The 16,044-nt window shown below is 38.6% G+C and overlaps 1 protein-coding gene across 1 annotated transcript in view; it reads right to left on the minus strand.

Moving 5' to 3' along the window:
* The window catches only part of LOC5578119 (carboxy-terminal domain RNA polymerase II polypeptide A small phosphatase 1), a 201,460-nt gene that overhangs the window by 57,501 nt on the left and 127,915 nt on the right, over positions 1–16,044 (minus strand). The window contains 1 exon segment of the mRNA XM_021855387.1: positions 10,358–10,408. Coding sequence (XP_021711079.1) covers positions 10,358–10,408 — 51 coding nt within the window.

Below are 16,044 nucleotides of genomic sequence, written 5' to 3' on the forward strand. Positions count from 1 at the left end.
GCCTCATATTTGGTCTGTAGCTTTAAAAAAAATCCACTGCCGAAGTGAATCAGAGGTGCCAAGAATAGGATCCGGCTCCCTAACATTGTGCGCTGTCACGAAACGTCAAATGCAGCCCGCCGTTTTTATGGCTGCAAAAGTGAAAAGTATTAAACTGTTATTAAAAACCTCAGTCGGCGGTGCAGTTTTCTCCAAAGTTGCTAAAAACAAAATTAGTTATTTCTAATGTCTGCTACGTTTGCTGGCATGTATTTCACTCAAAAGGCTACTTATGATTGGGTGTGTTGCAAACGTAATTACTTTTTGTTGAGAGGTTCTTGTGAGGGTTTGAACGGCTTGCGCATGATTGGTCTAAACACAAAGTGGAATAAGGAAAAAACTCAGCAATCACAGAAAAGGAAGAACGTCCTGGCGAGTCTCGTCTCAGTTGTTGAGGGATAAGATCACAGTTATGTCAACTTTTGCAAGGTCTGTTATATAAGGACACGAATCTTTGCCATCCCAGAAACTTCAGCAAGTTGACAAACTAGCCTGTATTATTGTTTCATTTGTTTGTACTACATTATTTGAACAATATTCATCCAAAGATCCTACTATAAATCTTACCAAAATAACCACTGTAGATGTTCTCAATAATCCACAAAAAAAGGCTTGTGAATCTACATTGAGTATCTTTACAGGAAACCTTCAAGGACCCGACGAGTAATTTATCAATTCTTTCAGGAAGCCATAGGAATCTGCTAAGCATGTTGAATTTCTTCTACTATACCCCAAAGATCTCACCTGGGGAACCATAAAAAATCCGAGTATAAATTCATCAATGATCTGAGGCTAATAACTTTTGTAAAATAGACTGTAAAACTAACAAATACAAGTGAAATTTAAAATATCAGTTAAATTTTGGAATCATTAATAGTTTCCTTGAGGCTATTGCTTAGGAGTTCTATCGGAGTGAACAACTTGTTCTTTTGAACAAAGTAGTGGGAGAGCTACATTAAATAGTTTTTCGAATTTTTGTGTATAGTTTTTGCAAAAGGTCTTCAAAGTAGAAATGAGTCGTTTTAAAATTCCTGGATGTAATCACATTTTTACGTTCGTAAACTCTCATTGCTCAGCGGACATTTCTCGCGGAACATTACTAAAGGACCTATGTACAAATGAGAGATTCTCTCCTCTCTCGTTCTCTTTCGATTATGACAGTGGAATACTAAAGATTTTGGGAAGTTTTTCACTATAGATCAAAAGTCAATTTCCTTGACTAGCGTTCCATACAAAAAGCGCAACAGTAGAGGTTAATGTGACTCAGTTATTAATGAAAGAGAAAGAAAACAAAGAGAGCCTCTCAATGTTAGATAGGTCCTTTAGTAATGTTCCGCGAGATTTAACAGATTGAAATTATGTTCAGGTTGGGTGCCTAGAGGTAGGCAAATTTCCAGTCATAGATTTCAGAATCGGTCACTATATCAGAGAATTTTAAGAAAACGCATCAGTGTGACAAACGATTAAATTGGATAACCTTGTTCACTGCGTTTTATTGATCCTACAAATGATTATGTTCGGGTCCCCGAGACGCCTTAAATGTACTATAAAGTTAAGGAGAGTTGTCTGTATTTCACAAAAATGCTTCTTTATAAGTTCGGCACAGATCTTTAGATACAAATTCTAAGGATATGTGCCGAGCTTATAGAAACGTTGAACTACAGTCAGCTCTCCGTAACTCGATATTGAAGAGGCCATCGAGTTAGGGAGCTATCCGGTTATAGGACACAAACCCAAGGGATTATAGAATTAGTCATAAAAACCTCAAACTCGATATCGAGATACAAAATATCGAGTAAGGGAAAGTTGACTGAATTATGTTTGATCTCTACTTTTCGAGAATTGATAAGGCTTAGTATCTATCAAATCTATAGTCAGTTCTTCAGGGCATTAAGCTCGAAATCAGATATTGATGATTTATGCGAATTAAAGTGCTTGTCTTTGGAAATGAATAGAGACAACTTGGCATGTCCCTAAAATAGCCCATTTTAGCCCTATCTGATCCAGTGACACACCGGAATAACTCCGGCATCAGAAACATTCCCGAGATTCTTCCGGCCACTTTTAGAAACTAGATATGTGCACGAGTATACTGACAGAAAATATTCGAATCTGTTAAGTATTCGCTGAGCGGTGAGTGTTTACGCAGCCCTATACGAGTTAACACATTAAGACCTCACCAGTTGTCCTTCGTCGGTTTAAACCAGGCTAGTTATTGTGACGGCTAATCAAAAACGTGCTAGCTTTTCACCTTGAGTATGCTCTCAGCTCAGATAGCCGTAGCGGTAAACGCGCAGCTATTCAGCATGACCATGCTGAGGGTCGTGGGTTTGAATCGCACTGGTAAAGGATCTTTTCGTAACGGAAATTTTCTCGATTTCCAGGACATAGAGTATCTTCGTACCTGCCACACGATATACACATGCAAAAATGGTCAATCGACAAAGAAAGCTCTCAATTAATAACTGTGGAAGTGCTCATAAGAACACTAATCTGAGAAGCAGGCTTTGTCCCAGTTGGGACGTAATGTCAGAAAGAAGAAGAAGAAGATGCTCTCAGCTCAATTCCGGAAGCAGTTGTTTAGTGATTTCAAGACTGCGTTCGACTTAGCTGTAGAAGATAATTTATGAACATGGTTTTCCGGTGAAACAGGTTGCAATATTGTGCTCGAAGGTGCTCTTAGAAGATTTGACATGCAAAGAAACGACACAAATCATTACGTAGATGCAGCGGTGGCCCTGAAGAGAATGACAGCGAGAATGGGCTTGCTGAGGTAGTGTTTGATGGTAATACGTTTGAAGTGTGAACAATATGCTTTCGTTGGAACTCATGTTACAAAGAAGTTTCCAGTAGAGTGCAAATATGTATTCCGATTACGAAGAAACTTCAGTAAACTGGTCGTTTTAAACGAATGTCGAATAAGAGAATTACAAAAATAAATATACAGCATAAAAGCAGGTAGATGTTTGTGACTTCGTAGAATATTACGAACCTTAGGGAACCCCTAATGTTCAGGGCAATTGGAGGAACATCACTCAAGACCGACGAAGACAAAGCTCAACAATACACTCAACAGTGGCGGGAAAGAATTTTTTTTTAAGTTTTTCCCAAAAATTGAAATTACTATTATTCTTCGAGCATTCCTAAAAGGCAATTTTCACATAGATAGTTAAAACTTTTAAAAAGACAGTTCCTCTTTAATTGTCGCATAGGCTCATTTCAGTAGGGCTCCCCAGCCTAACTATAGTGTACCTAGGGAGTTCTACATCAACATCAGCAAAGACTTTAATGTTTTAATTGCGAAATCAAGCATTGCTGGTGCCGCAATGCTGTGCAGTGTGCTTATTCGTATAGAGTGCAATGACTCCTGGTCTTGCATATAGCTGTACACACCCCAGACTCACGTTTCCCCATCAGACATCCAACAAGGATATAAACGCAGAAAACAAAGGAAATTCGCCAGGCACTGAACGACTTTTGCCTTTCGCCGGTTTTGGCCTAGTGCCACTGCAATCTACTCCACTCTCGACGATAATGAACGAGCGCAAAAGTTGAACAACAAGTGCAATATACTGGTGCTTTCTTGAGAACCCCTCATATATAGCACATATATTGTATGTTTGTGAAGAGGCAAAATGCGGATTTTCTCCCGAAACAAAGACAAACTATCCTTCGATATGCAACAGTTTCGTGCTAGAAGACTTTCGGAATGTTCAGTGTCCGGATTGATATGGGTGACCCATATTGATCAAACTGAAAATTCTAAAGTTACGCCCCCAAATTTGTTCATTTGGACCTCCAGAAGCTACTGTGAAAATCTGAGCGGAATCCGCCTACTCTAAGTGGGGGCTAAACAAGCTTGAACTTTTAATATAGAAAATAGACAAAATATATGGGAAAAATTGTTCCAATAACATTTTTGACCATAGATATTAGATAGATTTCTATAGAAAAAGGAATATTAAGCTACTGTGAAAATCTAATTTAACAAAAATAGAATGGTGTTTATATGTCACGAAATTGCTTGAGTAACGGTCAAAAGATTTGCATACTTCTATCACTGTTATATTCGTCCAGGACTCCGACGTGTTCGTATATACTAAAAGTTTAAGAAGGTCTGCAGAAAAGTCAATAAACGGGAGAAAACTAATCTGTCGTTTTGTATGGGAGATTGAACGCCTTTTTTTAAAATTTTACTTAAAGACGAGATGAAGTTAGCTGGGACAACTAGTTAATAATGAGAGAAAAATCGACTACAGCGCCACCTATGGTCAAAATGATCAAATTTAGGTGGTGTAGCTTTAGTTTTTTAAATTTTTTATACCTATAAAATGGGCCACCTCAGGGAATATGCTCGAGCAACCACATGAGCCATGCATATTAAAATATTACCTACAGCGGAAAATTGCAGTGGCAATCATACTTTTACATGAATGCTACTCAACAACCCAGATTTTGAAAACCACAATACAAAGGCACTACACATTAGGAAAAAAGGAACTGTTTGCTGTTCATCGCACTTTTCTCACGATGTTTGACAAATTGCTCCTGTTTCTGTTTCCTGTCGCAATATCCTTCTGGTAGGGAGGAACCAACCATCATGCAAGGAAAACAGTTCGACGACCCTTTTCTGGAGCGCCGACTTTCGTTGGACAACGGATGGTTCCTTTTTCGCTTTCTTGGAAGTTGTTCAACTCGGACTCGACGTTGTTGTGGCGAAGTTGAGGTTTTTAGGACGATTGTTTGGGAATTCTCTGAACGCTTCTCTGCTCCTTCCTTTCCAGCTGTCAATTTGGAAGCTTGTCAGTTGCCATTATCTGGATGCGATGCTCCGGGAGGATAACGACGCGAACACTTTGCTACGACGACGAAGACGAGACATTTGGATGAGGCGGCTGATGGCAAATACGAATGGTTTATGATAGAATAAGTGGCGTAAACGTTAGTATATCTTCCTTAGTCGAGTGGTAACATCCACGGCTACAAAGCAAATCCATGCTGAAGGTGTCTGGGTTCGATTCTCGGTCGGTCCATGATTTTTTTTCAACGGAAATTTTCTTGACTTTCATAGGCATAGTGTATCATCGTGCCTGTCACACCTTATACGAATGCAAAAACGGTAACTTTGTCAAAGTAAGCTCTCAGGCAATAACTGTGGCAGTGTACTTAGAACACTATAAGAAGAAGAAGAAAAAAAAAGCTCAGGAAAATACACGATGTTTTTCTAACATACTGTTCATGCCTTTTACGTCATCTATATAAACAAGGTAGGAAAAATTTGTCCTAAAGCTATTTGTACTTGAAGAGCCGCAGACTGCATATAATGACATCAAAATACAACACGAGCGGCTGGCGATTGGAAAACGTCGACTCCGCTACCAACTAATATGTGATACCTAATTGGAAAGTTGACAAAATTGGCAGCCAAAAGCGAATGGACTTTGACGACGTTGTCGATTATCGAGCTGATTTTCATTTCCAATACCAACACGATTATGACAAATTCCTTTCATTTCACGACAGCATTTGAACGACAGCTTTAAATAATTAGCGTCATCCATTGAGCCATGAGATGACAACGGTGTTCTAGGGAAGTAGAGTAAAGTGGGGCAAAAGTTCGAGTGGGGTAAGAGTTTCTTTTTAAGATTTCTAGCTCAATTCAAAACAAATCTTATAAATGTCATGGTGGTTCAATTGCTATTCAAGTAAGAGACTTTCACTCCAAATATCATAAAAATCGTTTGTGATTTGGAAAAGTTATGGCTACTTGTTGTTTTTCGACGTGAATATTGTAATTTTTGGTCAAACTTTCGTTGCATGGAACCAATTGAAGATAAAATCTTTTTCAATATTTTATGTAAGGGCGTTTCTAGGCCTATCATAAGGTTGCTTTGAGGTGTATTAGTTTTTGCATAAATGCTTGAAAACAGGTTTTGGCCCATAGTGGGGCAAAAGTTCGAATCAGCGGGGCAAAAGATCGACCCATGTATAAAATCACGGAAAAATTTGCAAATTTCCTAAAATCCACATATTATCTTCAAATTTAGTTAAATTTGTCTGATCGTGTGAAAATTGTCACCAAAATTTTACATTTCAACTTAGTTTTGCGAAAAACTGCTATTTTTGAGTATATTATAATTAACTCGGTTTTGGGCAATTTTTTGATGAAAATTTAGTGTGTATTTTTCGTCAAACTTAAGTTTACGGCTGGTGTAGGGTATGCCTGTCATAAAAGGATCGATATTTTGTGTTTTAGCCAGCGAACTTTTGCCCCACACTTGATTCGAACTCTTGCCCCACCGGTGGGGCAAAAGTTCGAATAAGACAATCAATTTTGAAACTGTTATAACTAAAAATGAGTAAATATTTTGACACAAGTTTGTTCAGCAAAATTATAGCCAATATGTTGAAGGTTCACTGTATGGTATTTGTTTTGTTTCAACTGCTATTGTTTTTCTGGAAACTTTGATTATACCACTAAGGTCGAACTTTTGCCCCACCTTACTCTAATCTTTTGCCTCCGGGTGAAGTTGCTTTGCAGGCTTACCTGAGGGTGGCTGATGACTTTTGACGGATTCTTTTATAGACTCACGGTTGAGTAATAAAAATTCAAAATCTTTGGAAACTTTTCAGCTAGGTCATGGCTACGCCACTGATCTACTACAAACAGTTTTAAATTATTAAAAAAAAAACAATCACGATGATCATTGTTTAATCTACCGAAGCTATCCAAGCACTGTTCAACCATCCAGTTGTTTTTTATCTATCCAAAACGTGGTTACATGCTCAACTGAATTAAAAAAAATCCCCTTAATCAATCCGACCCTTCTCAGAAAAAAAGAAATATTATTTCCCATTATCACCCTCAAGCCAATGTCCCACTCGAGAGTCATCCTCGGTCTATGAATCTTTCACTATCCTGTTCACACACTTCACAGCGGGGGAGCACCGATGCCCAAAAATAAGTCCTCCAATGCCACAGTTCATTTTGGGGTATCAACTTTTTCTCACTGTTCTTCTTCACCTAAAAATTTTCAGTGTGCTGGGAGCCCGAGGCACTTGTTTCCATTTCATTACCCGCCGAAGTAGTCCGCCTCCTTTTGCTCTATTGAACTTTAGAGATTTTTTGGCGAGAAAAGTTGTCACTCTTGTGCGATGTGTGAACTGAACACTCGGTTACGGGAGGAGGATGTTAAATGGAAATCCGGTTCATAAAAAAGCGTTCACGGTGGAAGAAAACTACGATAATGGAAATGTTTAAGAATCTGGATAAAAATCACGGCAGAAGAAGAGCGTTTGCAATCTAGCTTCAAGCGAAATCAAAGTTTACTGGCCATGAATCCCAACTGTCTAGGATAAAGTGACCAGATGTTCTGGATTGTGCGGGAAAGTGCTGTATTGAACAGACCCCGCTAATGTGCACATCGTTCAGATTAAAAATGGTTCAAACTTCATTTACTTCATGGAACGGAGTAAAGTGAAATGAAACGATGTGGAACGAAACGCAGAATCAAAACAAAACAGTGAAAGAGGTCACCAGAAACACGGTTCTAGGGTGACTAGAATTTCAAATTCAAAAATGAACCCCAATGGTTTGCATGAGGTACCGTTCAAATTAGCGGGGGTGCACGGTAATTCGACCAAGAATGCTTTCAAAGATTACTATCCTTAAACAATACTACAGAGATTCTTCCAAAGGCTCTTCCAGCAATTTCTAAGGGAAGTCCTCAGTTTTTCATAAATTTATCCATTGCTTCCCTGCAAAATATTCGTTTAAGACTCTTTCAAGAACTTAACTAATTTTCTAAAAAAAATGTGTGAGATTTCTTTCAGAATTCAACCAGAAAATCCCCTACAGCAATTTTTCATTGAAATTCTTGTTAGTGATATCCAAGAATTATTCCATGGCTTCCACTGATATTCTTTATCAAGGAAGTCCTCTGAGGATTTATCCGGAAATGTTTCCAACAGTTCCTTCTGGAATTCCTCTATGAAGTTCTCAAGAAATGTTTTCAGAAATTATTAAAAGAATAACAAAAACAAATCAGAGAGTTTACCAAAACGGATATCTTTAAATAATCTGTTATAAAATTATTTTAAAATATGTGTTGAATTTTGGAACAATGCTGTTAAGTTACTTATGCAAGGTTTGTAGCGGCCAGACAGTAAAATAATATAGACTTCAATGACCAAAATGTTCAAAATAGTGACTAGATAGTTACCTAAAGGTAACTCCAAAATACATTTTTTAAACATGCTTAGAATCGAAATACATTGTTTATACAAATGAATTAAACCAATCAACATGTCATATTCAATTTTAAATGCTGTATAAGATAGTGTTTTGAAATATTTCTTATCAGTTACCCGTGCAAGACTTAAATGTTTTGAATATCTCTTTGTTAGAAATCAGCTCACAGAATCACAATACGCATCATGGTGGGAAAAAGTATACCTAAAAGATATTGCATTGGATATTTCCTTCCTTATTTTTCTACGGGCCAAATATGAACTAGAAATCGGGAACAATTTTTAGAGAATACTAAGTGGATCTCATGCGGTAGAAAAAAATGAGAAAAAAAGATCTACCGAAGATATCACCAACTCGCCGAATGCAAACACACAATTGCAATAAAAATAATCACGATCAAACAAGATCCATGCTTTTTAAAGTTATTTGATGCATTTCAGTGATTTTACAAATTTCTTCCCGCATTGGAACAAAAAATATTTGGTCCCTTTAGTCTAGCGGCACGTCAATCTGCTTTTACCGCTCGGGTTCTTCCACGGCAAGGTCAGGCAATTAAATTATACCACCCTGGCACGACGACCTTAGCAGTTATATCGACATACGATACGGTAAACATGGTGCCAGGACATGACCTTTATGCGGCTGTGTTGACTTCCTGTGCCGGAGCGTCCGATTTCCGCCCCTCCGCGCGCGCGGTTCAATGAAGCGAGATGGAAAGTGTCCCTTTTTGCATTTTCGTGCGACTTGCAACGACAGGTTATAATTTCATTTGTTTGATGAACTGAACTGAAAATTGTTTGAGTTTTAGTATACCTTTTTGAAACTGTTCCAAAAGTTTGTTAAAAAAAAATCACGTATGGTGGAGGTGGATCATAGTAACAGTAATTTAATTCTGAAACGGATCACGAAAAGTAAATTTCACCATTAGGTGGATTGCACTGATTCTATTTTGCGTTGCAGGACACTCTCGTATGATGAATTACGGTTCGTCCTGACAATACAGTGTTGACCGTGGTAGGAGTTTTTGTGATTCTCGTGAGCGAGATAATTGTGAAACAAAACCTCGGCCGGTGTGTGATTTTCCCCGGGTCATGAATATTAATCAGTTTGGATTTGATTTCCCAATCATGGTTGCGTAATGAAAACAATAGCTAGAGAGTTTGAAGCTTTAAACGATGACGTGACATGGCTGACTTATCCGAGTAAATTAAATTTATTGAATTTAATAAGTCTATAAAAGCCAATAACGTTCGGGATTTGTAATGTCATTGGTTTGTTTTAATGAGGATAGCTTTGAATTCAATTCGGAGTCAATAAAGCAATTTTTGGAAACGCCAAAAAACGTACTAGAAAGGAACTACAAAGAAAAATGACGCGAAAACTATCGTTGATTTGGAAGCAAACCGAAATTTTTTCACCAGATATCATGAGGAGGGTTTTTCACTGACGATATACTGAAATTTTCCATGAATTTGGGGGACACAACAAATGATCAACTTATGAATTTGCATGTGGGAGAGAAGAACATTACTGATTTTTGCGTTACATGAACGGAATTACTCAAATTCCATTAGAAAAATTAACCTTCCTTATAAAAAAATCCCTTCCCGTGACCTTTGTGGAGATGCAGAGGTAAACACTGTATCAAAAAACTAAGGTAACACTTTAAAATTTCATTCATTATTCCCACCTGACTGCAGGGATGTGGACGTCGCTGTTTTAAACACCATATAAATTATATACATTGTGAAGATCGTGGTAACTTCCAGCCGATCTTCTAGCTGATTCTTAGTACACGAGCTTAAAATTGTGACGTGTTGGAATATTTTTGAAAGCAGCATTAGCTTCAGCAACCTTAAATTAACTAGAGAGATATAGTTTGATTCTTGAAACACACAAAAATGTTATTTTTGTTTCTATGTTACTTCAATTTCAATCTTAGTTATTGTGATCTTGGTATAAACTCTTTTGAACAAGTTAAGATGTTTTTCATAAATTTGATTGTTTGGCAATATTTGATTTGACGGATATATAAAGGTTTGCAATAAATGATCGACTAGTGCCCACCTGTCTTCCAGTTCGTATCAAAAGTTTTCCACGGTAAATCTGGACACATACCTGCAAGGAAAAAAGAAGTCTTCGATTAATAAAACCAAATACTGAAACGATACAAATAATAGTGGTGCCTGTACCAATGATTGTCAATGTATCAGTAGTTTCGATAACAGTAATATTTTCAATAAAACAAAAAGATCTCATGGAGAGGAAGCTTTACTATGTATCTATCATCAAACCTTACTACACTTTATAGGGTAGTAGCTTAATATTTTTTTCCTTCCTATATAGAATGATACCTACAACCGATCTAAACCTAGCAAACGCATAACTTTTTAGAATTTTCGACATCCTTATAGGAAGGCACAGCAAAATATTATACAGGGGATAGGCAAAATGATTGAGATAGGCAAAATTTTGCCCAAATTCAAATGCTTATAACTTTATGAAAAATGAATGAAATTGGATGCATCTGGAAGCAGTCGACCGCAAATGTGGTCCAGTTTTAGGAACTTCCTTGGCCATGCATATTGGCCACTGGACACCGGAGATGTTCCGGATTTTCTGAGGTCATGTCCAAATGTCATTTTTTCTGTCGCTTGTATTTTTGTGCGGTGTAAAGTTAGATAGATGTTTGCAATTTTCCTAGAAACTAGAACTAATAGGAAGTTGAATGCCACCGGACGCATTAAGATTGGTTGGAAATCTTCAGAAATATGACCATTTCCGTAAAACTGGTTCCGGAAAGCATGGTCAGTCATGTTTTTATTTCCAATCATGTAAATATTATCCGGAGCTATATCCAAGTGGACATCAACCTTAAAAATGATGTTTCCTGCAGCGTATTCAGAACCATTAGATGCACAGACCACTCTATAGAAGGTTCCAGGTGCCCTGGGGGAAGTGGTCAATTAGGAACATATCTGGAACCATATCAATATGGGCATCAAACTTCATGATTTTCAAAGGTTATGCTTTCCGAAGCATTTCCAGCAACACCGGCTGCCATGACCACTTTATAGTAGATTCCAGGTGCCCCGGGGATGTGGCCAATTCAAAACATGTCCGAAAACACATCAATATGGGTAAAAACATCAAGATTTTTGAAGGTGATGCTAATAGAAGTATTTACAGCGCAACTTTTTTATATGACCACTGTATAGTAGGTTCCATGGGCCCTGGGGGATGAGGTCATGTTTCGAGTTGGCCACATCTCTAGGAGCCCCTGGAATATACTATAGAGTGATTATTATATCTTGTGGTTCTGAAAATGCTCGCCATTTTCCAAGTCACATGGATCTTACTGTTTATGGGAGAATGTGATTCTAAACAGATGAACGGACATGTTCCGAATTGGCCACAGCCCCCGGGGTACCTGGAACCTACTATAAAGTGGTTATGGCAGCCGGTGATGCTGGAAATGCTTCGGAAAGCATAACCTTTGAAAATAATGAAGTTTGATGCCCATATTGATATGGTTCCGGATATGTTCCTAATTGACCACTTCCCCCAGGGCACCTGGAACGTTCTATAGAGTGGTCTGTGCATCTAATGGTTCTGAATACGCTGCAGGAAACATCATTTTTAAGGTTGGTGTCCGCTTGGATATAGCTCCGGATAATATTTACATGATTGGAAATACAAACGTGACTGACCATGCTTTCCGGAACCAGTTTTACGGAAATGGTCATATTTCTGAAGATTTCCAACCAATCTTAATGCGTCCGGTGGCATTCAACTTCCTATTAGTTCTTGTTTCTAGGAAAATTGCAAACATCTATCTAACTTTACACCACACAAATATACTAGCGACAGAAAAAATGACATTTGGACATGACCTCAGAAAATCCGGAACATCTCCGGTGTCCAGTGGCCAATATGCATGGCCAAGGAAGTTCCTAAAACTGGACCAAATTTGCCATCGACTGCTTCCAGATGCATCCAATTTCATCCATTTTTCATAAAGTTATAAGCATTTGAATTTGGGCAAAATTTTGCCTATCTCAATCATTTTGCCTATCCCCTGTACCTCCCACCTTTTTCATCATTTCTTACAAACCCGACCACCGGGAAGTTATGCAATTTTAACACATTCCATTACTTTAATGCATTGCCTCGCCGTCAGCATAACCACCACCAGCAGGAGATAAGCGGAGTTCCCGTCGAGAAAAAGAGTTTTTTTTCCCAAGGGAGCAGACATTTTCTTCTGCACTTTAGAAAAATTCCGAGAAATAAAAGCCTAAGGGGTTCCTTCTTGGTCCTGAGAAGTCAAGCTACACTAGAGAGGAAACAAGTGGGTGGTGGTGTCTGCGCCACCGAGAACGGTAATAATGTCACTTTTCGCGCGAGCTATGAATATAATTTTCATAAATTATTTTATGGCGCATCACCACCCGCACCGCCTGCTACTATCGACCGAACAGCGAGACATCAGCCAAGTCAAACACACAACCAACCGATGGTGGAAAGGTGCATCGAACAGGATCAACCAGGAAAGCCTGGTTTCGGAACAATCTATTGGGAACCGATTCTGCAGTATTGGGCAATACATTTGCAACTTTTTTTATTCTTTCATACAAAAAAGGTGTTAAGTATTATACACTGATTTCAATGAAATTTTTACAGTTCTTCAGACATAACTTGCATTTAAATATATATTTTGGAGCGATTTTTTCAACCACTAGTTCCAAAGGCAATAACGGTTTGACGAAAGTATGAAAAAATTATTGACATTGCTCAAAAAAACAGAAGAAATATTTTCATAATATCTTCAGCAAAGTTGTAGGCTTAGACAATATGAACAAGTGGCCCACAAAACTGTAGGAACAAACGCGCAGCTAATCAGCAAGATCAGGGTTCAAATCCCACCGGTCAAGGATCTTTTCGCAAGGAAAATATTCTCGACTTCCCAGGGCATATAGTATCATCGTACCTGTCACACAATATACGAATGCAAAAAATGGTCTACTGGCAAAGTAAGGTTTACAATAATAACTGTAGAATTCACCAGAAGAACACTAAGCTGAGAAGCAGGTCCTGTCCATTTGGGACGTAACGGCAGAAAGAAAAAGAACAAGTTTGCTACAGACTGTTTTTGTTTAGGGCTTTCATACTTTCAGATAAATCGTTTAAACATTTCACTTTAGTCATTACTTTTGACCTCGTGATTGAAAAAAATACTCAAAAATATATGTTAAAATTCAATGTGTAACGTGCTACGAAATTTTGATTCGAATCACTCCATAAACAACTAAGATTTAGCCTATCAAAGTTGATCATTTCGTCAGAAAAATCGAAATAGTTGAAAATGTATTGTCCAATTCTGTACAAAAAGGACTCCTCCTTGCCGGTGGATTGCAGCCTAATGTAATGGAAAAGTTTTCCGTCGCGTACATACCGACAGACAGACTGCTTGGTAAAAAGGTTCATCCTTCAATCCGTTTTTTCCATGAACCAAAACAGGAGGCCAATTTTCCAGCTAGACGAGCATGGCGTGTTTCTTCCAGAGATGGGGTTTTGGTATTATGTGGGCCGCTTGTGGCATGTGACATTTGAATAATTTTAAACAATTTCATACAGTTCTTCCTCTTTTTCCTTTTGTTTACATAACATCGAAAAGCGGAAATAGGTATAGAAACATTCTACGACTTACTAGTCTTATACAATGTTAAACATTTAGTGCTTATTGTTAAAAAAAATTAACTTTTCTATCTTTATTCATAAATACGTTCTGTGATATTCAAACATATTTATACTGTGGCTTTTTTCACTATTACCACTTCATCTTATTCTTTCTGGCATTACGTCCCAACTAATACTGAGCCTGACTTCGTATGTGTTCTCATGAGTACTTCCACAGTTATTCACTGACAGCTTTCTTTGCCACATGATCATTTCTGAATGTATATTGTGTGACAGGTACGAAGATACTACATGCCCTGGAAAGTCGAGAAATTCCCAACCCGGAACTCTCGGCATGGTCTTACTCAATAGCTTCACGCTTACCGCTACGGCTATCCCTCTTCTACACTACTAGGAACTTGAAAATGTCTCGAGAATTATGAATTCAGAGATAATCATGAATTGACTGATACAAATCATGCGATAGGAAATTAACATGCTTATCATCCCACAGACTAGCGTCTGCTGCCCAGTCTCCAAGGATACATTCTGCTAACACCCATGATTTACATACAGTTATGAGATGTTTCCGGTTTCGGATTGAGATAGCGATTCTAAGATCCCTGAACCTTGGTTTTCGTACATGGAAACTGTAACGGTGGCCTACCTCACTCACTCATGCACCGTTAAGGTATGACAGCCAGATAACGAAATATCTACTTTCTACCACACTGTCTATTCGGGTTGGAATTGGAAATGATTAATTTCCTCTCGGGGAGAGATGGTTTGAATTACCGCCCATGATACAGGTTTGAGCTGGTCCACCGACAAGATATGCACCGACCAAGCTTTGGTGTTGTCATCAGGTGATGGACAGCCGCAACATTCCCGTTTTTGAGCAATGGTGTCATTTGATTAAATAGTGCATCCAGAACGATGCTCAATGCTTTCAGCGGAGTAAATTCTCCGCAATCTGAAATTCTATGAAATTTAATTAAATTTTCGCTGTCTGCTGCACCAAACCAAACGGAAAATGGTCGGGTCCGGTCATTAGGGTTGCTGCCTGAGGCGAAATTTCTTCCCGGACAACATCTGTAGCAGAAATAAGCAGTCGATGAAAACTTTCTCAGTAGCTAAGAAAACATTAACGTTGAGAATCAATTTTGATTGATCATGTAACTCTTCAAACTCGTTGATTGTTGGCGCTCGGGGTTAATGAAAAGGATTTTATTAATTCATTTGAAAAATATGCAGCATGCTTCAAATAATGACCGACCAGAGTTTCCTCTGTGAGCAGAATATGAGATTTATAATATAATTTGCAATTTATGATGGCCGACATTTCTCAGATGTCATTGATGTTAGGAGTTTCAGGGGTCCTAACAATGACTCGGATCACTACCTCGTTGTCAGTAAAATTCAAGCGCGGTTATCAACTGTAGCGAATTCAAGACCACAGCAAACAATGCGATTGAATATCCAGCGCTTCTCAGCAGACAGTGTTACAGCTGAATGCCACCAAAAACTGGACGAGTGGATAAGTGAGGTCGATGTGAGCAAAAACCTCAACAATCTATGGGATGCAATCCATGAAGTGGTGAGTGCAACAGCGCGAGAAGTGGTACTGCTCAAAGACGTCCCAAAGCAGATGGTCCCACGAGTAGTGCCAAAGGGTGACGGATGAGAAGAACGTGGCCAGACGTCAGACGTTAGTGTCTGGTACCAGGCGGAACAAACAGCGGCACAGGGAAGCAAGAGCAGCTGAAAAGCGAATCCATCGCAGGAAGAAAAAAGAGTATGATGAGAATGTGATAGCCGAGGCGCAAACTGTATGGAACAGAACGATATGCGACGATTCTATGAAACTGTCAATAGCGTGCGGAGAGAGTCTGCGCCGTCTCCCGTCATGTACAACAACCGTGAAGGTAATTTGCTGACAGATAAAACAATGGTGTCTGCCAGGTGGAAAGAGCACTTCGAAACGTTACTGATTGGAGGGAACGATAGAGCATCGGAGAACAGAATGAACATCGACAACAATGGTCAAGCTGTGGAGTCTTCATCACTAGATGAGGTGA

Source organism: Aedes aegypti, chromosome 3, assembly GCF_002204515.2.
Source record: "Aedes aegypti strain LVP_AGWG chromosome 3, AaegL5.0 Primary Assembly, whole genome shotgun sequence".
Taxonomy (NCBI): domain Eukaryota; kingdom Metazoa; phylum Arthropoda; class Insecta; order Diptera; family Culicidae; genus Aedes; species Aedes aegypti.